The sequence below is a fragment of the Sorex fumeus genome, unplaced genomic scaffold, assembly GCF_029834395.1.
Source record: "Sorex fumeus unplaced genomic scaffold, SorFum_2.1 ptg000014l, whole genome shotgun sequence".
Taxonomy (NCBI): Eukaryota; Metazoa; Chordata; class Mammalia; order Eulipotyphla; family Soricidae; genus Sorex; species Sorex fumeus.
In genome coordinates this window covers 20,894,716-20,919,722 of record NW_026606071.1, presented here as the reverse complement: position 1 = coordinate 20,919,722, position 25,007 = coordinate 20,894,716, and the positions used below count along the sequence as shown (strand labels likewise).

General features: G+C 37.9%; 1 protein-coding gene across 27 annotated transcripts in view; it reads right to left on the bottom strand.

Annotated features, from left to right (window-relative positions):
• Window positions 1-4,635: 4,635 nt before the first annotated feature.
• ABI2 (abl interactor 2) overlaps window positions 4,636-25,007 on the bottom strand; it is a 107,422-nt gene continuing 87,050 nt past the window's right edge. For 6 of the 27 annotated variants that reach the window (XM_056111927.1, XM_056111926.1, XM_056111925.1 and 3 more), the window contains 3 exons: window positions 20,842-20,928; window positions 12,799-12,972; window positions 4,636-6,143 (listed from right to left, as the gene is read on the bottom strand). In XM_056111927.1, coding sequence (XP_055967902.1) covers window positions 5,968-6,143; window positions 12,799-12,972; window positions 20,842-20,928 — 437 coding nt within the window. In that variant the 3' untranslated portion in view covers window positions 4,636-5,967. The remainder of the gene's footprint in view (window positions 6,144-12,798; window positions 12,973-20,841; window positions 20,929-25,007) is intronic. The other 21 variants (XM_056111915.1, XM_056111914.1, XM_056111913.1 and 18 more) reach the window with 8 other exon arrangements.

Below are 25,007 nucleotides of genomic sequence, written 5' to 3'. Positions count from 1 at the left end.
CATGGGGACTTTACGTGACTGTTTGTGGGTCGGCACCATTAGAATTTGTTTTGCTATTTGTTTGATGCCCTCAAAGTAAGCTATCCAAGAAAAAAATTAATTGGCTGTGTTCAGCTAGTCGTTTCAAGATTGATAAACTATTCCAGAGTAGTTTACAACAGATTAGTTTCAGCTGTTAAGTATATCAGCAATTTAAAAATAAGTGCTTAAGATTATTGGATGGGAGCTGGAGCAATAGCACAGCAAGTAGGGCATTTGCCTTGCACGCAGCTGACCCAGGTTCGATTCCCAGCATCCCATATGGTACCCTGAGCACCGCCAGGAGTGATTCTTGAGTGCAGAGCCAGGAGTAACCCCTGCATCGCCTGGTGTGATCCAAAAAGAAAAAAGATTATTGGATGGCAGGGGTTCCCTTAAGGTTTGTTGTTTTGTTTTTTAAGGACAATTTGATACCAAAAGGTATCAAATTATTTTTAAGTCATATTTAATCCATAATTAAATATGCATGTGTATACTAATTTCTATTTACAGATTACTCGTTTGCATATGTGAGGTTTTGAAAAAAAATAACCTTTTTTCAGTCACGCATGCTTGTGGAGACTGCCTCGTTTTTTTTTGCTTCAGAGGAAGAAGTGTACAGTGAATACAGGCTGCCCAGACTTTTTTATCCCTTTCTGATAAATTATAAAACTCCTTCTCTCAGAAAGACAAATTAGCTCTGTATTTCTTGATAACATCCCCCAAATATAAAGGTTCGGAGTAAAAAGATGACTGGGAATTTGGAACTTAGAAAGTTAAACTGAACATTACTCTTATCACAAAAACTCTGACATCATTTCTCCCAAACAGATCACAAAATCCTTATAACTGGGCTTGCAAACAAAGGGTTGGTATCCTTTTCATTATTCTTGTTTTGCTTTAATTACACCTCTGACAATCTGGTATTTAGTAAATACCCATCCTTCAATTTTTTTTTATATTACCTATTTATATATGTAATTTTTTAAGTTTTTTATATTACAAGAATTACCCCTCTGGAAGAGCCCGGCAAGCTACCGAGAGTATCCCGCCCGCACAGCAAAGCCTGGCAAGCTACCCATGACGTGTTCGATATGCCAAACACAGTAACAAGAAGTCTCACAATGGAGACATTACTGGGCCCACTCGAGCAAATAAGATGAACAACAGGAGGACAGTGACAGTAACCTGTGGATAAGAGAAAGCACTCACCAGGCCAGAGCACATACTTTGCAAACAGGAGACACCAGGATTCAGGCCCCCAGCACTGCCAGGTGTGACCAAAAAAAAAAAAAAATTATAATCGCCACAGAAATAAAATAATCCTACACTTAACATCTTAGAAAATGCTATCATTTGTAGATAAATTATTCACAAGACACTTCCACAGAATTTTGTGAAGTTTTATTTAGGTCAAGTTCTTAGTACACTGCAACAATTCCAAATACAATTTCAAAATTAAAATTAGAAAGTGGATGCTCCCCCATTCATCTGGAGGTGGTTTAATGGCACACACAAGTAACATTACTGGCAATGAACTGCTCCCTCAAGTTTTCTGAATGGTTTTTATTCAACTTGTAGCACTAACCCTCCCTCTTTCGGGAGCTGAAAGTACAACTGGCCAGATCACAAATTGTTTTATTATTTTTTTTGTAAACCATTTTGTTAAGAAAAAAGATGCATGGACACAAAACATGATAAAAACTGCTTTTCCATAGAATTCAGAAGTTGCAAAAAACATTTCCATTATAATGTGAGAAAATAAGCTTTTTGTTTTTTTGTTTTCTTTTTTTACAAAAAAACCAAGATATTTAGCAAGGATCATTTATACACAGCTAGGCCCTGTCATTTCATTTGTCAATTAATTTTTTTATAAGAATGAGATTCTTAAGAAATAGGAAAAAAGATCAGCATAAATGAAAAACTTAATGAATGAGCACAATGATGCTTCTGTTTAAGACCTGTTTTATAAGGCTCTCTCAAATAAGGCTGATGCTGTGCTTCTACCAGTGCTGAAAGAATATCACATGTTTTTGCTACATACACCTTATGGAAAATACCATCTGTATTGGTTGTGGGTTTAGAATGGTTTAAATTTTTTTGTTTTCACTAAGGTTGCACTTAGTAGACTCCTTTTAAGTCTGAATACTCTTGTACGTATCAGAATATGGCACCTCTTTTCAAGTATCCTCAAGACATCAAATAGAACTCTTTATTCACATAGCACATTCAATTAAGACAGCTGTAGAAAGGGTATACAGTGTGGTGCTCAGTCAGAACACCACTATTAAGTAGCTGCTATCTGAAACAAAAGCCATCTTTTACCAGTGAAATGAGATTGAAGTAAAACACTTTTGTTTTCTTTTGGGCCTACATCCAGTGGTGCTCATGTGGTGCCAGGTATTGAACCAGTCCTACATATGCTCCATCAACTGAGCTATCTCCCTGGCCCTGAACTAAAATTTCTAAAAAATGCCTTCTAGCTTTAAAATTCTAGTAAATCAAGTAAGGAAATCATTTCACACAATCAGGTATTCCTGGCTAAAGAAACTCAGAATTAAATAAATGGGAACTGCTTCAGGTCCCCATCAAACCCTCTTTGATCAAAGGGAACAGGGTGGACTTCAGAACATGCCATGCTCTCTCCACCGAGAAAGAAATGGTAATAAATAACAGCTTCTAATGCACAAAGGTCACCTGCTAAAGGAAAATGAACACTAAAAGGTCAAGTGAGCTTATCTTTTTGATGCGCTCAAACAGAAAAACCAACCCCCCGTCTTTTGAGGGGGAGGGGCAGCAGCACAGTTTGGGCCACACCTGGGATTGCTCAAGGGTAATTCCTGGCTCTGGGCTCAGTGTGACTCCTTGTGGTATTCGGAGCAGCGTATGCAGTGCCAGGGATTTGAACCTGCATCAGCTACATGCAAGGTAAGTGCCTTACCCCTGCACTATCTATCCAGCCCAGAAAAAAATGAATCAAAATAAGAACTGCTATGGGGCAACCTACACTAAAAACATCTCTTAAAAATGCACTTAAAAAGTCTAATTCAGTAATAGTAGCAAGAGGGGGAAAGAAGGGTAAGGATGAAAATATCTTACCTAATACAGCAAACAGCAGGCCCTTGCCAGCCCTCAGGTTGAAAAGCGGGTGCCATTGAGGGAGAGAGAAAGCAAGTAGCCAAAAGATGGGAAATACTGGAAAAGAGCGCTCTTAAAAATTCATGTTTATTCCAAACAGGCTGAATTCCTTGGCTAGAATTTGACACTTTTTTTTCCCTTTTTACTGCCTTGGCCATAGGTCAATGATGTTTTAATTCAAGTCCCCATAGCCTTCCCAGTTATAATAACAAAAACCTCCCAAATCACACTTTTGTCAAAAGTCAAAAGGGACTGGACACAAGTCAAAAAAAACCCCTAAACACTTGGGGGAAAAAAAATCTTCTTGCCCATTACATTCTCTATATCCAATAAAATGGTTGCTTACTAGTCAGCAGATTTTGACTTTCTTTGCCATAATATTATGTAGCATGTAAGATTTCTGCATTCTTTTGGAATTTCTACTTCCAGCCACATTTAGTATATAAAAATGGGGGAAACTTACAATAAAACATGAAAATACTACCCTCACAGACTATTAATAGCATGCAATCTATAAAATATTACATACATTAAAAGTCTCCAATTACTATAGGCCTGGCCCATCATTATTACATAGTATCCTTCCAAGACATTATACAGAATTCAAAACTGTACAAAAATGTAAAATATGCAGAAAACCCATTAGGCATTTTTGTAACAAATTATGCACACCCAAATTGGCTGACTCTGGGTTCCCCCTTGCTGCAGTTGGCCTTCACCAGTGTCTTCTGAATTCCCCCATCCCACAGGGGTCCAACAAGCTGACTGCTACCTACATTTTGAAGTTGTCTTCTCTGTCAGGAGGGTGAGCTGTGGGAATTATGTTGGATTTCCAACTATACCTTATTAATCCATTAAGTTTTTTTCAATGAAACAAAATATCAGAATACCTTACTTCAAAACATTTTCCCTATACTAAGGAAAACTGAAACTATCCAAGTAAGGTCTAGGCTCAGAACATCCAGGGTCATTACTCTGAAGGAAAACAGTAATGCATGAGTTCCAGATGACCTAACAAAAGCAGTAGAACATGTACTGAACAAGTGGGTGAAATCTAAACTAAAAAGTGTTGAAATCTAAAAAGTAAAACAACTTGCAATGTGTATGAAAAATAACCAAAAATGTAACTTTATAACAATAACAAAAATCCTGATAAAGAAACTCTGTATCTGGGGTCCACTCAATGGTGAAGTTTTTGTGCTCTGCTAACAGTCACAAGTGAGTGGTAACATCTTCCTGTACATCTGAGTCCCTCAGACACTACTAGTTCTTTTCTCAATCAAGTTCCTCTTACTGCACCATCATGTTCATGAGCCATATTTGAAAAATCTGCAATTACAGCCTCTCCTGGTTGGTGGGGAGGGGAGTTGGGCCAGACCAAGTACCTTGAAGTGATATTCAAACCAGGATCTACTGCATGCAAGAAAGTGCCTTAACCCCTGCACTACCACTCCAGCCCTTTTTCTCCCCCAGTAGATTGGGACCTGAAGGACCATAAGTTGGATCCTCACTGCAGTATCACCTGCTGACCCTTCTGGAATGTAATATTATGCTTACTACTGAGATATATTAAAGCAAATTTTCCTAACAAACTCCACTGAAACTATAATGCACAGATAGAAAAATACTGTCATTTCCCTCAAAGTTTTATTTTTTTATATGATTAACTAAGTATTTGGCTTTATCCCACATGTTCCATTACCATTATTCTTTGGATAAGGTACAAATTTCTACCAAGAGCAGCTCCTTCAGAGACCAATCACACAAAATTAGAAGAATTCTGTTTCAGAATTGAGTAAACAATGCAGCAGCAGCTAACACTGGCCATTTAAATATTCAGAAAACACAGTAACAAGCCTCCTATTCCAAGTGACAATGAAAAGATGTATGTGAAATTTTCCCAAAAGAAGAATGTTTTAAAATGAAAAAAAGTAAATAACCTGACCTCCTCAGAACAGCACCTATGACAAGGGTTCAGGACACCAACTGACCTGTGGTAAATTTCTACAGCTCAGTCTCCTGGAACCTTAGGAACAGTCCTCTCTAGTTTCGCATGCCTGCTTAAGCAGATGAACTAGCCTACTGCTCTTCACACCTGGGCACGATGGCCACTAGTGGCAATGCAGATTCATGCAGCAGAGCACATTAAAAGTGATCACCCTCGCAATGTGTGGAAACTCACGTTTCATCAACCTCATACTACAAATTGAGAAACATGAAGGGATGCAAGTCAGTTCAGCATTAACTCGTGGTGCACTTAAGTGCTGAGAGAATGCAGGATTTACAGTGCTAAGAGGAAAGAAGCCATCTGAAACAATTCTAAAAATGGTTAGGTATAGTATTTAAGTACTGATTCCCTCCTCATACAAGTGGAAGAAATTGGGGTGAGGGTACACACTTGACCATGAGGTTATCCCTTAGCACAGGCACCGAAGAACATCCAATGCCACAGAGTCTGCAGGAGGAAAATTCCTAAGGATAAACAGTATTCCTGAGAAAGATCCCAGATATTTTTCTGAATTAGTCTTAACCTGATTTATTTTTACATAGTTATGCTGTGATAGCTCTGACATGTCCCAAAATGGTCACTTTATTTCAATCCAGACAGCTCAGCATAGTACGGATGATGGCAGCAAGATCCATTTATTTAAATTCAGCTTGCTTTTTTGTTTGTTTAATACTGGGGGATAAACAAAACTAAGTAGTTTTTATCACTTGTCCTTCATTCATTTCACTGGAGGGAAATCTCCAGGGCCTTTTGCCCTGGGAAAACTTGACTATTCTGTGAGGGAAACAACCCAGCTGAAAGCTTTACTCAGAATAATGCATGATGGATTCAACATAATTCCCAGGAAAGAGCCCAGTCACTCCATTCATAACTCCCTCATACCAACCATCATCATTCTTCTTAATGACATAAATAATGGCGCCTTCCTGAAATGACAGCTCATCTTCCTTGTCTTTTGTATAATCATAAATTGCCACAACTAGGAGAAAAAAACAAACAAGAAGTTAAAGAGAATAACATTCCAAGAAAGCACCAGATAAACAGCAATACTAAGTAAAGACCAAAAAACCTTTCATTACACCTTTGTCTAATGCAAACCGAATCATGCAACAAAACAAAAATGTCATTTCTAACATCTTATGCAATAGAATCTCCTATTATTGGAAGATGTTAGGTTGAAAAAAACAGCATGAGTGGTGAAAACATAACAGTTAATGTAACAACCTTCCTTAACCTATGAGAGGGGTTGGAGCTATAGTACAGTGGGTAGGACATTTTTCTTGCATGTAGTCAACCCACGTGCAAGAAAATTCAATCCCTGGCATCCCATATGGTCCTCTGATTACCATCAGGAGTGATCCCTGAGCAGAACCAGGTATGGCCCAACCCCACAACCAAAAGAGATACAAAACCTAAAATACAGATTTTTTTTTAACTGAACTTTCATTGAAGCATCATGTTGTGTAAAAACATCTCTCTCTAAACATTAAAATCATTCTAATGCAGTGAGCAAATAAGAAAATGAGACTGACCCCAAAAGAAGAAAATGAGATCAAAAGGACAGCAGAGTTATGACTCCTTTCTTACACAAATAGAGTGGTTGAATTCCTACAAGCTGTATGTGTGAATGCAAGGCATCTACTAGCTATATCCTTTCAAAACACATGCCATATTATGCCACCAATTTAATATGACCATAAGAGACCAAGTGTGTTAAAAAAAACCAAGCTCCTGCTCTCCTGTGATTTTCAATGCTTAACTTGGGAGCTTTCAATGATACCTGGAATTACCTCAGGTCCATATGTATTATATCTCCCTAAATAGTTGTTAAACTAACATACATATCTTACAGCTTACTCAAATACATCCGAAGGTACACCTTTTTATAAAATGATTCTCCTCTTTTTAAATTTCTTTCAAGAAATCTCCTAGGGCTGGAGAGATGAGTTCAGTGGGCTGAATGCACACTTTGCATTCAGGAGACCCCGTTTCAAGCCCCAGCAGAATATGTCCTCCAAGAGTGATCCCTCAGCAGAGCCAGATTAAGTCACATGAGTACCACTAGGTGTGTATCCTTCTCCCCCACCACCAAACTCTTTTTATAAAAAGATATCTCCATCTACGAGGGAGGTGGATCCAACAGGCTATGGTGGAATGTTTACTGGTATTTATATGATTTAGATGATGGGCATGGTATACTTTTTTTTTTTTTGCTTTTTGGGTCACATCTGGCGATTCACAGGGGTTACTCCTGGCTCATGCACTCAGGAATTACTCCTGGTGGTGCTCAGGGGACCATATGGGATGCTGGGAATCGAACCCGGGTCAGCCGTGTGCAAGGCAAACACCCTACCCGCCATGTTATCGCTCCAGCCCCATTGATATAAATTTTAAGGAATTTAAATATGTACCCATAATATTCAGTTTTTTAAACTAATGTTACCTTAGACTGAAAGAAAAATTTTTATATTGAAAACTTTCCATCTGGTGCCAGGAATGTGGTTCAAGTGGTAAAGCGCAGGCCTTTCATGTGTGTCTGAGACCTTAGGTTTGATCCCAAGTATCCTGGGTTCCAGAGCAAATACAGGTGTGCACCCCCAACATACACACAAAATAAATACTATCAACATATTATTCAGAAAAAGCATGGTAGTTTCTCATGTAACCATAATCCTCATGTAAGAAACACTCTGTAACAGAGACTTTTGAAATATAGTGCAACTTGCCCATCTCTGGCCTGCTTTCTTTATTGAGTATGTGGGGGTGGAAGGCGGGGGGGGGCGGGGGGAGAGGATTGATTTGGGAGCCACACCTGGCTCTGCTCTGGACTTACTCTTGGCTTTGCACTCAGAGATTACTCCTGGCGTGGCTTGGCAAACCTTTTGGGGTACCAGGCATCAAACCCAGTCAGTTTTGTGCAAGGCAAACACTCCCTGCTATACTATCTCTCCACCCTGACTGGCCTGCTTTCTGAAATTCTGAGTATCTACCAATGCAGTGATCATTAGAAATGTCAAAAATACTTCAGGAGGGATCCAGGCAGAGTTTAATGCCAACTTCTCAAAATCCAATCAAACATTTAAACGCAAATATGATGAGACACAAGTTCATTGATTAAGAAAACATAAAACATTTAATTTTTCTATCCCATTTTCAGCATTTTTTTAAAAAGTTGACAATTGTCACTCTTATAAAACTGTACACCTACTGAGAAGTAATTCAGAGAAAAATAGTCCCAAGGTCTGTCAATTTACCTCCTAAAACTCTATTTAAAGCCCTCTTTTCCACCATCATGGTCACTGTCTGCCCTTGTGTCAGTGCAATAATCTTTAAACTGGTTACACGTATCACTGGGGCTGCTTAAAAATTTTAAGGTATGAGTAACTGAGGATTATGAGGGAGGACTGATAACTTCATACAGACTCTAGATTCTCAATTTTCACAAGTACTGCTGCTTCAAATTGACCTTTGAGATAAGTTTTTTTAAGTACCCAGTTGTACATAGTGGAATTTCATCTTTAGACAAGCATGAGTCATCAAAATCTTTATTTTCTATTTATCTTTGACCTTAGTTGTCTTTTTGAGGGGAAGAGAGGGAAGAATCAGGGTCTGGGCCACACCCAGTGACATTCAGATCAGTGTATAGGGGATAATGCTGTACCCAGGATTCTGGGCATCCAACAAGCAAAGTATGTGCTTCAGTCCCTTGAGTCATCACCTGGGCCCCTCTTTCTCCTATTTTAATGGAAGTATTATTGCACACTGTTTTTTAAAGTACAAAACATCTTTGAGTGTAAAAGGGAATAACACAGGCCTCATAATATAAAAATTCACAAAAGTTTATGACAACCAACTTAATGCCCCCAAACTCGAGATCCTAAAAATGATGAAGTCTTAGAAATTATACAAACTCCCAAGACTGAACCAAAAAAAACATAGAAGCTTGGCTAGAATAATCTCAAGTAAAGAAATTGAAACTAATTTAAAATCTCCCCAAGAACAAAAGTTCAGGTTCAGATGAATTCAGATCTACCAAAACTTCAAATAAGACATAGTGCCTCTACTCAAGATTTTCCAAAATATTGAGAAAAGAGAAATACTCATTAATAGTTTCTATGAAGCCAATATTACACTAATACAAAAACAGACAATACTAGGAAAATTGTAGACCAACATCTCTGATGAACGTCCATGAAAGATCCTCAATAAAATCCTAGCAAACCATATTCAGCGATTTATCAAAATCTTTTGGAGGGAACTCTGCAATAGTGCTTTACGGGACCATTCCTAGTGATACATGGCCTGGCAGTGCAGGTATGATGATTCACTGCTGCTCAAGTACAGTGATGGAATCATGTCCATCCTGGCAGTATTCAGCTCAAGATGCAATGCCAGGGACCAAACTTGGGACCGTGAGCATGCAAGACATGCTCCTTTTGAGCCATATTCCTTCCTAGCACAATATTTCATATTTTTGTTATTTCAAAAGAGAGTTTTAGAAATCCAATCTCTAATTGTTTGTTACTAGTAGACAGAAGTACTTAATTCTGTACATTGGGGCTAGAGCACTAGCACAACGGGTAGGGCATTTGCCTTGCAAGCAGTCAACATGGCCGACCAGAGTTCGATTCCCAGCATCCCATATGGTTCCCCGAGCACCTCCAGGAGTAATTCCTGAGTGCATGAGCCAGGAGTAACCACTGAGCAATGCCGGGTGTGACCCAAAAAGAAAAAAAAAAATTCTGTACATTGACTTTTGTAACTTGCACTTTTAATAACTCACATTTCAGTTCTACCAGATTCTGTGTAGTAAATTTCTTAAGCTTTTCTACATATAAGATCATACAATGAATACCATATATCATTTGTCCTGTTTGATGTTTTCCCCCCATTTTGGATAGCTACTGTATGTTATATTTGGATAGATACTGTACTTTTTTGTTTTGTTTTGAGGTCACACCCAGCAGTGTTCAGCACTTACTCCTGACTCTGAGTTCAGCGATCATGCCTGGTGAAGCTCGGGGGACTATATGGGATACTGAGGACCAAACCCAGTTTACTCACATGCAAAGAAAGTGCCCTATTTATTAGTACTATTGCTCTGGCTCTTTTATCTTTATTTTAAAAGTGTGTTTTGGCAAGATATGGGGCTCAGTGAAAAAGCTCATGCCCTGCATACATAAGACCTAGATCTGATACCCAGAACTGCTAAAGAAAATACTTTTTCTTCATGTTTATGCTTTCCTTTACCTTTTTGAACCATATGTGGCATTCATAACAACTATAAAAACATCTTAGAATAGTAAGTAATCATCTTTTTTAGTTCTAGGTCAATTTCTATTGTCAAATTTCTCTTTGTCCAGAACTACATTTTCTTGCTTTTTTCACGTCTTATAATTTTTTGAGTGATAAATATTGAACCTTTTTTGTGAATTTGGGAAGGGAGGTGGAGGGCGAAGGTTCTCCCAAGCAGTGCTCAGGGAACCTAGGGCTACTCCGAGTGATACTTAATTCAGCTGTGTGTATGTGTGTGGGTCTGAAAATATGGGGCTGCTTAAGGCTGGTGGTATGAAACTCCCAGGGCTACCTCCATAGTTGCTCAGGGTCTACTATGGCTATATTTGGCAGTGCCCAGTGAATCTTTCAGTACTGTTATTGAATTTGGGTCCTCTGCATGCAAAGATATACTCCAGTCCCTTAAGGTATCTCTGGTCCAGAATCTTACTTTTTGATGAATTTTGTTTGAGGAACTAAAATTTTTAATGAAGGAAAATTCGATGAATTTTACTTTTTGATGCTGAGTTCTTTGAATGGTGTTGGAATTTGTTCGAGAGATGACTTAAGATGCTTGAAATTGATTGGATCCTCTTAAGGTCTGCATTTAAGTGTTTAAAGAACGTCCAGAGTAAACCTTTAGTTTAAAGCTAATAATGTGACCCACCTACTATGAGTAACGACTTCTGAGGACTTTTCTTAAAAACCCTATGTACTGATAGATCTTTTGTTCTGTTACCAGGTTTGAGAACATAAACTGGTTCTAGTCTTTAGCTCCAAAAACTTATCTGCTTGCTTCTTTCTGTGATTCTTTCTCCACACACAGTAAAGACTCAAGGAGCAAACCTTCCTATAGACTTATTGATATCTGTCATTGCATAATATTGCCAAATTCTGATCTCTATTCTTTCATATGAGAGCTCAAGGTCTATTTGGGTTTTACCTTCTTTCACTGTTGCCTCAAAACTGCCTCTGAGGAGCAAAGTTAAAATAACCAAATTTGTTTAATTTCCCCCTCCAAGGTCACAATCAAAATCATCCTCTTATCTAAAGTCTGATAACCACTACTATTTTTGTGGATTTGTAACTATTTGGAAAGGAGGATAAGTCTGATTACTGAAACTTTTTTCAAAGCTGACTTAGTCTTTAAAAAGTATCATGTCAGGTTAGCTGACAGAGTCAAAGAAATCACTAAAAGAAGTGCCAAATATTACTTTAATGATGTCTGTACTCTTTGACAGAAAATTTCATCAGATATTCAAACTACGTGTTTATAAAAGATACCATAAAATATTGCTTAAAGAACAGAGGTTAATAAAATTATAAAATTAAAATTAATAATAAATTGCCAAAGTCATCCTCATCCTTATGCATTCCAAAATATTGCCCTCTTTTGGATTTTTGGGCCAGAAGTGCCAGGACTTTCTCCTTGCTCTGTGCTCAGGGATCATTCCTGGCAATGCTGCAGAGGAAGGATCTCAGTCACATGCAAGGCAAGCACCCCATATGCTTATACTATCTCTCTGGTTGAAAAAAAAGCTCTTAAAAATATTTATCTTATGAAAACCACTCTTGAAAAAAACATTTTAAACAGGAATAATGAATCAATTAAAAAAAAACCACAGAATTTTACTAGTTTGACTAAAAAACCACCAGCTTTCTAAAACTAAGTAAGAATATGAGTATCGACAATACCTCTATTGCAAACCACAATACCCATAATGAGAGAGAGAGAGAGAGAGAGAGAGAGAGAGAGAGAGAGAGCGCGCGCAAAAGGGTATGCCCTGCCACAGAAGTGGGGAGGGGTGGAGGGGATGAGGTGGGGTTGGGGGAAGGCATACTGGGATGGTTGGTGGTGGAGAATGGGCACTGGTGGAGGAATGGGTACTGAGCAATGTATGACTGAAACGTAACCACAAAAGTTTGTAAGTCTATAACCACACCTCATGGGGATCCATTACCAAAAAAAAAAAAAACACAATATGAGTAAAGAAGGGGTTATAATCTAGGCCTGCCATGCAGTTGACCCCAGACAGTTTCCTGAGCATTGTCAGGTAAAGCCTAAAGGAGTCCAAGCACTGCTGGATGTGTCTCTAGAGCATCCATCCACCCCAGACCACAGAGGCAGCCTGGATAATCCTGGGCACAGCAAGGCTTAAGGGTTATACATCCTCAAGCCCTCAAATTCAACTGTCAGCCCAATGGCTAAGGATCACTGAGAGGTGCCCTAAATTCCCTAAGCATCACTTGGGAGCCCCAACCTGGCCCACAAAAAATACAAGATTCTTTTTAGTACCAATAAATTTTATTTCTATGTATAAGTTGCATTCCTCCCCTCTTGATAGTCCTGTAATACTTACCCTTTTCCAAGTAAGATCGTGGGGCCCATGGTGGATCCTCTTCAGCATAAGGATCACTATACTCAACCACAGCAGCCTCCTCCTCTTCATAGTCTTCGGGGGGTGGTGGCGGTGGGGGAGATTCATCAAAGACTGGTTCTTCCACAGGTGGTGGTGGAGGTGGTGTATCTGAAACTAAGAATATATCAAGCTGATAACAATAGTACACCACAAACACACTCAAACTTCAATATTTTCTACCCAAATATTGTTATTTAATATAATCCAAAATGGAAAAAAAAATTTAATCTTCTAAAATTTGAGCGGGCAAGAGAATTTCCCAACCAAGTAAAATTCCCTAAGTTTCTTAACATGCTTCCTTTCTTTGGATTAGTGCTGATGGATGGGCAAATACAATCCAGACCAAATAATTACTATTAACTGAACCTCTAATACCTGTCTAATACCTGATCTTTTTCAAAAAGAGAGGTATTAGAACATTCTCCAGCATCCCAGTCTATCAAAGGAGAAATGGTTATTAGATATACCACATTTTATAATAATTTAGAATGAGTCGAATGGATACCCAAATTTTTTAAATCCACCACTTTCTTCTCAGTGAATTTTTTCACTACCATTTTCACCAAATTAGTAGGACAGAAACAACAAAGAACTCTAAGTAACTTCTTCCATGAATATGTTTGGTTTGGTTTTCCTATACATATGTATATGTATACATGTGTATATATGTGTATACATATGTGTGTATACATATAACACATATATGCAGTTTTTCAACTAATTCAGACAGATCATGATTCATATTTTCCTTAGGCTGTAACACTGTAGCACAGTCCTCCTGTTGTTCATCAATTTACTTAAGCGGGCACCAGTAATGTCTCTATTGTGAGACTTATTGTTATTGTTTTTGGCATATTGGATACGCCACAGGTAGCTTGCCAGGCTCTGCCGTGCGGGTATGATACTCTGGGTAGCTTGCCAGGCTCTCCGAGAGGGACTGAGGATTAGAACCCGGGTCGGCCGAGTGCAAGGCAAACGCTCTACCCTCTGTGTTATCGCTTCTGCCCTTCTTTAGGTTAAATATTCAAAATTATTTTAAATATTTTAGATGTTTTCTTTATAAAAGTGTTTTCACAACTCAAAGTTATTAATACATATTAGTATATAAAAGATGATGTCAATTTAGGGAACCCAAAGCTTTTGAAATACTTGGCACATCAACACCGCTCAACAAAATAAACAATAAAGCTGTGTTTACAAACTACCTAATTTTAATAACTTTTTATGAGTTATCAGTTTTGTTTCCATGAAATTCACTAAGCAATCCTCTTCATTTTCTGTATTTAATCTAAACGCACTCATTTCATCAAATGGATTTTAGGAGACCAATTGCTGGTAAGGATTAGCCATAAACATACTCTGTACTATTCCAGTATTTTTCTCCAATGTATGATGCCACTCTACCTATCAACTATTGTACTTTATGAACTTCAAAGTTTACTCAGAAATAATTGTTAGTCCAGGGCTGGAGCAACAGTACAGAAGATAGCTTGTTTGCATTACATAAGGAACGAGGATGACCCATTGCAATCCCTGGCACCCCATTTGGTTCTCCAAGCCCATCAAGAGTGATCCCTGAGCATAGCGCCAGGAGTAAGCCTGGAAAATGCTGAGTGTGGGCATCCTGGCCATCCCCTTCCCCAAAAAACAAGAAAAGTATTAATTCTAATGAACTTTTTAACAAAAGTATACATGGATGACAGGATTTATGATAAAGTGTACAGTGTAGGCATAAGAAAAATAATCTATGCACATTTATAAGACAAACTTTAAACAATTGCACAAAAATCTAGATTCAAAGGAATTCTTTCAAAACCTTGAAAATTTTACCTTTAAAAATTAGGCTACAAAATTACTCAAAGATGCTGCCACTGCTTTTCCATTATTATAAGAGAATCAGCTTAATAAAAGATTGGCTGCTGAGTCAGATAATTAGTATACACACTTAGGGGAGCTCTCTTCCTCCTGGAAGCTGAAGCTAATGTACTACCAAGTGCTGTCACTGCCACTGTCACTGTCGAGCAATAAAAGATTAAAAAAAAAACAACAACAACTTTACAATAATCATGGAAATACCTTAAGTGGCAGTGCATGTACCTAAAATGTTCAAGGCCCTTAGTGCGATCCCTGGTACCACATGCCTCCTCCCTCCCCTATAAATACCATTGGAAATGGCCTCTATATATGTTTTAAGAGGTCTAATTACTAAGTTAAAACTTTATTGCTCATTATCTTATTTAATCCTTATCTCAGAAAGTAGTATTTTAAATCAGTTTACGGATCTGGAAAATGCCTTTCCAATATTAAATAATATGTGGTAAAGCAAAAACTTGAATTTAAATGCCTGTTATCTTTTTTTTATTTTAATTGAATCACCATGAGATAATTACAAGCTTTCATGTTTGAGTTACAATCACACAATGATCAAACACCCATCCCTTCACAAGTGCACATTCCCCACCACCAATCTCCCCAGTATACCCCCCCCCTTTCCCACCCTCATGGCAGGCAATTTCCCCCATTCTCTCTACTTTTGGAATGCCTGTTATCTTAAAGCTATTATGGGATTACATATTCAATAAAATTAAAGTCCTTTTTATTATTATTCTTCAACAAATACCAACCAAAAGCCTATTAGAGCCAGGTATGCTTGTTCAGGGAACAGAGGAGTGAGTGGACAGCAGTCATGGAAACAGAGACAACCAAACCTGCATACAGGTGCAGTCAGTACTTTAAGTCATTACAGAAAACATAGCAGTGACCAAATCTCTTCCCAAAATCTGAAGGATGAATACAGGATCATGGTCATGGGTTGATTATATTTCATGACTGATATTAAAAGGGAAAAAACTAAAACAAAAAAACAAAGGTAAGGAAGCAGGAATCACTGAAAGAACTGATCAAAGTTTTGTAAAAAGAGGCTTGAGGAAGCTGAAAAAGACTAAGGAGAATAAGTCTAAAACAGTGTTAACTCTGCCCAAAGAACAATGGGAAGCCATAGAAGGATTTTAAGATAAAATTAAAATGAAGGCTAGGGAAATACCTTAGATGTCGGACGACAGACATAGCATGTACAAAGCCTTAAGTTTGATCCCTGGCACGGCATGACCCTAGCACCACTGGCTATGGCCTTCGTGGTCCCAAGTACCACCAGCTGCAGAGGCAGAGCTCTACTAGGAGTGGAGTTTATACTACTTATCCCAGTACAACCAATCCAAATAATACTAGATGTCTTACAGACTTAATACAGAGTAAATATTTGCTAGAATATCTTCAAAATAATGTACTCTTAAAGATATGAAAATAATTCCCATCAAAAATGTCTGTATCTGGGATGGAGTGATAACACAGCAGGTAGGGCATTTGCCTTGCACGCAGCCGACCCGGGTTCGATTCCCAGCGTCCCATATGGCCCCCTGAGCACTGCCAGGAGTAATTCCTGAGTGCAGAGCCAGGAGTAACCCTTGGGCATAGCCGGGTGTGACCCAAAAAGCAAAAAAAAAAAAGTCTGTATCTTTTCAAGCTGAATGTGTTAAAGAGGATATTGATTTGACTAGATAGGTCTTGTTATGTCTATAAAATCAACACCCCTCTTCTTCATACACATTTTTAATACATTTTGTAGGTATAAAATGTGTATGATTTTGGAAAGTTAAATGAGAAATGGTTAGCCCAAAGGCAATCACACTGTAGTAAAAGACTGGAAGCATTTACTTCCAGACTGGAAGTATTTACATCACGTATTCATCGAGTACTTTCCCAAAAGCAGAAATAGAACAAGTATATTTTCAGAAATGTGTAAAAAGAGATACAAGGGTACCTGCCGAACAAGACACTGAGCTCTCAGACCACCCAAATTCCAAGAAAGACTGTGTCATCAAAACGGGTGTAGTCACCTACAGAAGCACCCAAAGGGAAGACTAAAAGTGGCTGCTATGTGTCAGATACATTTCTAAGTGAAAGGAAAACAGCCAGTGAACAAAACAGGCAAAAATCCCTGCTTTCATGGAGTTTTCTTTCAAGTATTGGCAATGCCTGTTTCTAAAACAGCAAGAAGACCTATCACTATTAAGGAAATTGAAACAGTGATCAAAAGTCTTCCCAAAGGGGCTGGAGCAATAGCACAGTGGGTAGGGCATTTGCCTTGCACGCAGCTGACCCAAGTTCAATTCCCAGCATCCCATATCCATATGGTCCCCCGAGCACTGCCAGGAGTAATTCCTGAGTGCACTGCCAGGAGTAATTCCTGAGCATCACCAGGTGTGACCCAAAAACCCAAAAAAAAAAAAAAAAAAAAAAAAAAAGGAGTAAGTCTTTCCAAAAACAAAAGCCCAGGTTCAGATGGATTCTCTAGTGAATTCTTCCACACATTTAAAGAGGACCTACTGCTAGTTCTTTTCAAGCTTTTCCAGGAAATTGAAGACACAGAAACACCTCCAAACAGTTTCTATGAGGCACATATCACCCTAATACCTAAAGCAGACAGACACCACACAAAAAAATGAAAATTACAAGCCAATATCCCTGATGAAAACGGATGCAAAAATCCTCAACAAAATATTAGCAAAGAGAATCCAATGACTCATCAAAAAAGATCATATACCATGACCAAGTGGGATTCATCCCGGGGATGCAAGGATGGTTTAACATTCGCAAGTCAATCAACGTAATCCATCACATCAATAAAGAAAAGAAAAAAATCACATGATTATATCAGTAGATACAGAGAAAGTATTTGACAAGATCCTACACCTGTTTATGATGAAAACTCTCAGCAAATTGGGAATTGAAGGAACTTTCCTCAATAAAGTCAAAACCATCTACCACAAGCCACAGCAAACATTATTCTCAATGGGGAAAAACTAAAAGCTTTCCCTTTAAGATCAGGGACAAGACAAGGATGCCCACTCTTGCCACTTCTACTCAATATAGTACTTGCCATAATAGCTAATATTAAGTGCATCCAGATAGGAAAGAAAGAAATCAAGCTCTCAGTATTTGCAGATGACATGGTACTATATTTAGAGAACCCTGAAGTCTCTACCAAGACACTCCTAGAAACAATAAACTTGTAAAGTCACAGGCTATAAAATCAATACCCAAAAGTCCATGGCTTTCCTATATGCAAATGAGAAGAAAGTGATATGAAAAAAAATCCCGTTCACAATCATGCCTCAGAAAACAAAATACCTCAGAATCAGCTTAACTAAGGACGTAAAGGACCTGTACCAAAAAATTACAAAATACTACTTCAAGAAATAAAAGAGGACATGAGGAAATGGAAACAAATCCTCTGCTCATAGATTGGGAGAATTAACACTCCCAATTGCATTAAAATGGCAACACTCCCCAAAACATTATATAGATTCAATGTGATCCCTCTAAGGACACCCATAATATTTTGAAAGAAATTGATCAAACACTCCTGAAACTCATATGGAACTATAAGCCACCACGAAAAGCTAAAGCAATTCTTGGGGGGGAAAAGATGGGAGGTATCACCTTCCCTGACCTCAAAATGTACTACAAAGCAGTAATAATTAAAACAGCATGGTCTTGGAACAAGGAGATCCGCAAACCAATGAAATAGGGTTGAGTATTCTTACACACAACCTAAATATATGATCATCTAATCTTTGAAAGTAGAGCAAGGAAAGCTTCTTTAACAAATGGTGCTGGCAAAGCTAGACGGCTATATGCAAAAAAAAAAGGGGGGGGGGCGCTCAAGCCTCTACCTAACACCATGCACAAAAGTCAGATCAAAATGGATTAAAGACCTGAAGATCAGACGAGAATCCATAAGGTACATTGAAGAAAAGGTCAGCAAAACTCTCCAAGATATTGAAGCTAAAGGTATCTTCAAAGATGAAATGCCACTGACCAAGCAAGTGGAAGCAAAGATAAGCAAACAGGACTATCATAAACTAAAAAGCTTCTGCACTTAAAAAGAAACAGTAACCAGGATACAAAGACAGCCTATGGAATGGGAAAAGATATTTACCCAATACCTTTCTGATAAGGGGTTAATATCAAAGATATACAAGGTACTGGTTGAACTCTGCAAGAAAAAAAATCCAATCCCATCAGGAAATGGGGTGATGAAATGAACAGAAACTTTCTCAAAGAAGGAATTCAAATGGCTAAAAGGCATATGAAAAAATGCTCTTCATTACTAATCATCAGGGAGATGCAGATCAAAACAATGAGATACCTTCTCACTCCACAGAGACTGGCACACATTCAAAAGAACAAAAGCAGACATTGCTGGTATGGAAGTTGGGAGAAAGGGACTCTCCTTCACTGCTGGTGCGAATGCCAACTGGTCCAACCTAGTTGGAAAACAATATGGATGTTTCTCAAATAACTAGAAATTGAGCCTCCATTTGACCCAGCAATACCACTTCTGGGAATATACCCTGGGGGCCCAAAAGTGCTCAGCAGAAACACCATCTGCACTCCTGTGTTCACTGCAGCACTATTCACCAGAGCCAGAATCTGGGAACAACTTTAGTGCCCAAGAACAGATGAATGGTTAAAGAAATGATGGCACATCCACACAATGGAATATGATGCAGCTGTCAGGAAAAATGAAGTCATGAAATTGGCCTATAAATGGATGGACATAGAGAGTATTATGCTGAGTGAAATTAGTCAGAAAGAAAGGGACAGACACAGAATGACTGTGTGGCATTCATTTGTGGTTTATAATATATTGTAGAAAATATCTATGGCCAGAAAATAGGGGTTAGCAGGACTGGTCAATGGTTGGAACTAATCACAAGTGTGTGGGGGGCTGAGGATGGGTAAGATAGAGAAGACAATAATACCTGGAAATGATCATGCTGGAAAAGATCTGAGGGTTAAAAGTAGGTAAGAGATATTCTTGATAACCTCTCAGTATCAATATTGCAAGCTACAATGTCCAAAGGGGGGGGGGAGGAGAGAAGGAGAGAGAGAGGAAAGGAGAGAGGGAAAGAGAGAGAGGGAGGGAGGGACAGAGAGAAAAGAAGCATCTGCCATATAGGCAGGCAGGGGGTGGGGGGTGGTGGGAGAGAAACTGAGGACACTTGTGCTGGGAAATGTACACTGGTGGAGAGATGGGTGTTAGAATACTGTGTGACTGAAACTCAACTATGAACAGCTTTGTAATGGTCCATCTCACACTGCTTCAATAAAAAAGTTAAAAATAAATAAATAAAATAGCAAGAGACTTAAGCAACAGAGTTCAAGCCATTTCTGTGCCTTTGGTAAGGCATCCTTCTTATGAGATGCAGACACTGGGCTTTGTAAGTCGGACATTATATCCCCAAGTTCAGCTTCCATGCCCATCATGCAATCTTATGATTGTGATATAGTCTGCTTAAAAGAAGATATATATCAACCGAACAGATTATGTTCACAGATTATGTTCTATAACATCAATTCCTCACTGAACATTTATATAAGCCTCCTGTAAACTAAACTCTATGAGCTTCCTCAATGCTCAGTAGGTGGAGATTCATCTGTCAATAAATTTAGCTATCTGATCCTGCATGAATCAAACCAGACCACACATCAACATACATACATTATATAAGAGGCTCTTGGATGACAGACTGGCAATTTAGTCCTGTAGGAACTACCACGGTGTGACCACTGTTTCACTTGGTAAAGATTCTCAAAACCCTAAAACGCCAATGATAGGAAATTAAACTATTTTTTGCCTGAGCAACCCAGAGAAAAAGATGGGATAGCTAATACTTAAAAGAATCTCCTGAGTGACATAAAAAACTGTCTTATATATAACTTGTTTTTATCTGTGTTTGTCTTAACTCTACAAACTTAAAAGTAGAGAACTTTGTATCACCCGACTGGCTGCTAAGAATGTGACTTGTTCATAATAATATTTGAAGTACCAATGTACCAATGTCTGTGCAGCCAATCATATATAAATGACATTAAGCCTATAATCTGATCTACAGCATAAAGAAGACATAAACTTACTATTTTCTTGGACTCTGGCCACAAATCCCATTAAAGGTAACTGGGGAGTTACCTGTAGGATGGAGGGAGGAGGAGGAGCAAGAGATACTGCAAAAACAAAAAAGGTGTGGAGGATAAGGGGTAAGGGCAAGTTACAATAAAAGAAAAGGATAATACAATAAAACAAACATAAGGAGGGAAATGCACAAACATTTCATATGCTAGCTTAAGGATCTTATTTTGAAGAATAATTAATACACAAAACAAAGTAAGGAGGCTGAGGAAGTTTTCAAAAATTACCACAGGAAGCATTTTGCATATGTGAATATACTGTACCATAAAAGGCAAATTAATCTTTTCATACCAATAACTTCTCTGAAATACACTTGAGATTATAATGAATAATTCTATTTTCCAAATTTTACCTTGTAGGCTACAATTTTAAATATTCATCAGTGGAAAGAAAAACATGCTAAAAATTCATATTTTCATCATTTCATAAGGCAAATTAACTGTTTCTCATATACTTTGAACATTAACTGACTTCTAAGTGGCAAGGTCTCTACATTATAATTCATCATAAGCACAAGTCATGCCAATACAAAAGGTACATTTTCTCTGATCCTACAGAAAAAGGCTGACCTCGTTCCAGTCATTCTCTGCTCTCCCTCTGCCTGAAGCACCTGACAGTGCTCAGCAATAGTAAGTCTTCAACAAATGGTTAATGTATATTAATACACAAAATACATTTTCAAATTCCCCATATTAACTCTATAGTTTCCTTCAAAATGGGTATGTAGTATACATCTTAAAAATGGAACATTTTAATAAGCTCAAAATTACAGCTAAGATTAATAAAACTGAAATTATGAATAATCACTGCCTCAAAGAGATCAAAATCTAATAGGAACTGAAGACAAAATAAAAACCTTAGTCCACTAATATATGTAGTGATTCCGGGAAGGTGGTGGTGATGGCATGATGTCATGGTGGTGGTAATAACAAAGGCTGCACACTAAGAAAATATATCTAGAAATGACCTCTAAAAAAGAGACGAAAGGGTGCTCAACAGCAAAGGATGACAAATGACAATTCGATGAGAATTCAAAAGCAAAGGTTTATAAGAGTAAAACAGCACAACCAGTTCACAGGACCAAACGGCTAATAGCAGACAGCACAGACAAAATGTAAAAATCCTGAAAAGCAAAAGGATGCAGATGAAATAGGTAAGGAACTTATGCATTAGGTAAAAGAGTGCTTATTGGAAAGAGATTACACTTAAAAGTCACCCATTATCAAATATCTGATTCACCATTTCTTTACTGTTGAAAGTGCAAGTAACTTAGTTTACTTAAACCTAATTCATAAATGTGATATCAAGTAGAGACAATGCAACCCACTTTATCAAATGGCTGCAAAGATTTTCTTAAATGCATACCAAAAGCCCAAGCCAGGGATCTGTGTGTGCATAGAGGGCATGTGAGGGAGGATAGGGGAAGGATTCGCAGAATCAAGAAAATGGTAATAGAAATTAGAGAAAAGTTTTAACAGTGTGAAAAAAGAGCATTTGGTTAAGTAAACATTTAGAAGTCTATGAAGAGAACAACAGCTGAAAATAAGCTTTAGGGCTTATTTCAGCCTTCTTACCTTGTGGATACCTAATATTAGCCACAATGACCTTGGTAGGGAGAAAAGAATAGGTAAAGAAATAAGCTGCTGAGCACGCAAATCACATATGATACAAAAAATGAGATGTATGAAAGTGACTGAAAAAGATATGAGAAACAAAGGAAATTTTAGGTTTAGTTTGTGAGAAAATGGAGAGTTACAGGTGAATAGTGATCAGAAGAAACAGTCGTGTCACAGGTAAATGCTAAAGAACCTATATAATAAATTTTAGGTTTAAGAGAGGGAATAGTGTAGCTTTCTTTAAAAGGCAAATTTGGTTGTTCTTCGCTAAAGATGATTTACTTCTAGATAGCAAACCATTAAGTTGTGTCTGTTCACACTTAGGAGACCTTAATAATTGGTATGTTCATAATATTTGTGTTTTCGAATATGGGGTAAAAGGACACAGTGAACAGAGAAAGTTAAAGAGATGAAGGCAATAAAAGAGGCACAGCAGCAGATAACAACAAAAAAGTAGAGATTAGATCCTTGTTTTATTAACAAGATAAAATACTCATCTGTTAGCACCTGTCTCAAGCTACCCTTTAACAGGAAATTAGTTAACTTCCTTTGTCATTATTTCTAACTTTAAAAATAAACCCTGTGAATGAAAGAGAAGAAAAAGATATTATAAAAGCAGTCCTGTTCACAACTGTGCCTCAGAAAATCAAGTACCTCAGAATCAGCTTAACTAAAGGGGGGAAAGACCTAATCAAAAAAAAAAACTACGGAACACTATTTTATGATATAAAAGAGGACCTGAGGAAATGGAAACATCACCTGCTCTTGTATTGGAAGGATTACTATCATCAAAATGGCAATACTCCCAAAAGCCTTGTACAGATTCAATGCAGTTCCTATAAAGATACCTATGTCATTTTTCATAGAAATAGAGCAAATGCTCCTGAAATTCATATGGAACAATAACATCCCCACCCCACAAAGAGCTAAAGTCAACCCTGGGAAAAGGAAGATGGGCAGCACTCTCCCATACTTCAAAGTGTTCTACAAAGTAACAGCAATTAAAACAGGCTAGAACTGGAATAAAGACAGACCCTCGGGTATATGATCAGTTACTCTTCAATAAAGGAGCAAAAAATATTATGTGGAACAAGGAAAGCCTCTTCAACAAGTCGTGCTGTGGAAACTGGTCAGGTACATGCAAAAAATTAAACTTAGGAGACCTCTTTCTAATGACACACAAAAAAGTCAAATCAAAATGGATTTAGGGACCTCAATACCAGACTTGAATACATAAGGTATATAGACAAAAACATGACATGACACTGAAGCTAAGTATCTTCAAGGATGAAACACCATTGATCAAGCAAGTAGAAGCAAAGATAAACAAATGGGACTACATTAAATTAAAAAGCTTCTGCACTGCAAAGGAAATGGTGACCAGGATACCAAAGGAAATGGTGACTAGATAAAACAGCACACAGAATGGGAAAAATTATTAACCCCATCTGATAGGGAATTAATATCAAAAGATATATAAGGCACTAGTAGAACTTTAAAAGAAAAAAATCCAACCTCATCAAAAAATGGGAAGAACACAAACTTCCTCAAAGAAGAAATACAAATGACCAAAAGGCAAATGAAAAAAAATGCTCTACATTACTAATCATCAAGAAAATGCAAATCAAAACAACAATGAGATAGAGACTGGCACATAAGAACAAGAACAACCAGTGCTAATGTGGATGCAGGGAGAAAGGGAATCTTCATTCATTGCTGGTGAGAATGCCAACTGGTCCGGCCTTTTTGGAAAACAATATGGACATTCCTCAAAAAACTAGAAATTGAGCTTCCATACAACCCAATATAGCATCTGGCAATAAATCCTTGTGGCCCAAAAACTTATTACAGAAACGTCATGTGCACATCTACATCCACTGCAGCACTATTCACAATGGCCAGAATGTGGAAACAACCCAAGTGTCAAGAACAGATGAGTGGATAAAGAACTATGTATGGTACACTGATACAGTGAAACACTACGCAGCTATTAAGAAACATAAAGTCATGAAATTTGCTTGTACATGGATGGACATGGAAAGTATCATGTTTAGTCAAAGAGAGGGAGAAGGATGCACATAATTCTGTATCACACTCATTTGTGGGATATGCATATAAAAAAAACAGAAGTGTGAGAATAATATCCAAGACACTAGAACTGGGCCAGAAGACCAGTCCATAGTACAAAGCTTGCCACAGGGTGTGTGTGTGTGTGTGTGTGTGTGTGTGTGTGTGAGAGAGAGAGAGAGAGAGAGGGATGTGCAATTAGGACAGAGAAGGGACCACTATGACAATGATAATTACAAATGATCACTCTGGGCACTATGACAATGATAATTACAAATGATCACTCTGGGCAATAACTGAATTTTGAAAGGAGGTAAAATGACAGACACGAAAACCTTTCAGTAACAGTATTATAAAGCACAGAGCTATAAAGGTTTCTGACATAAAGCAAACTGGAGGGAGATAGATGCTAAATACACAGAAAATGGGAA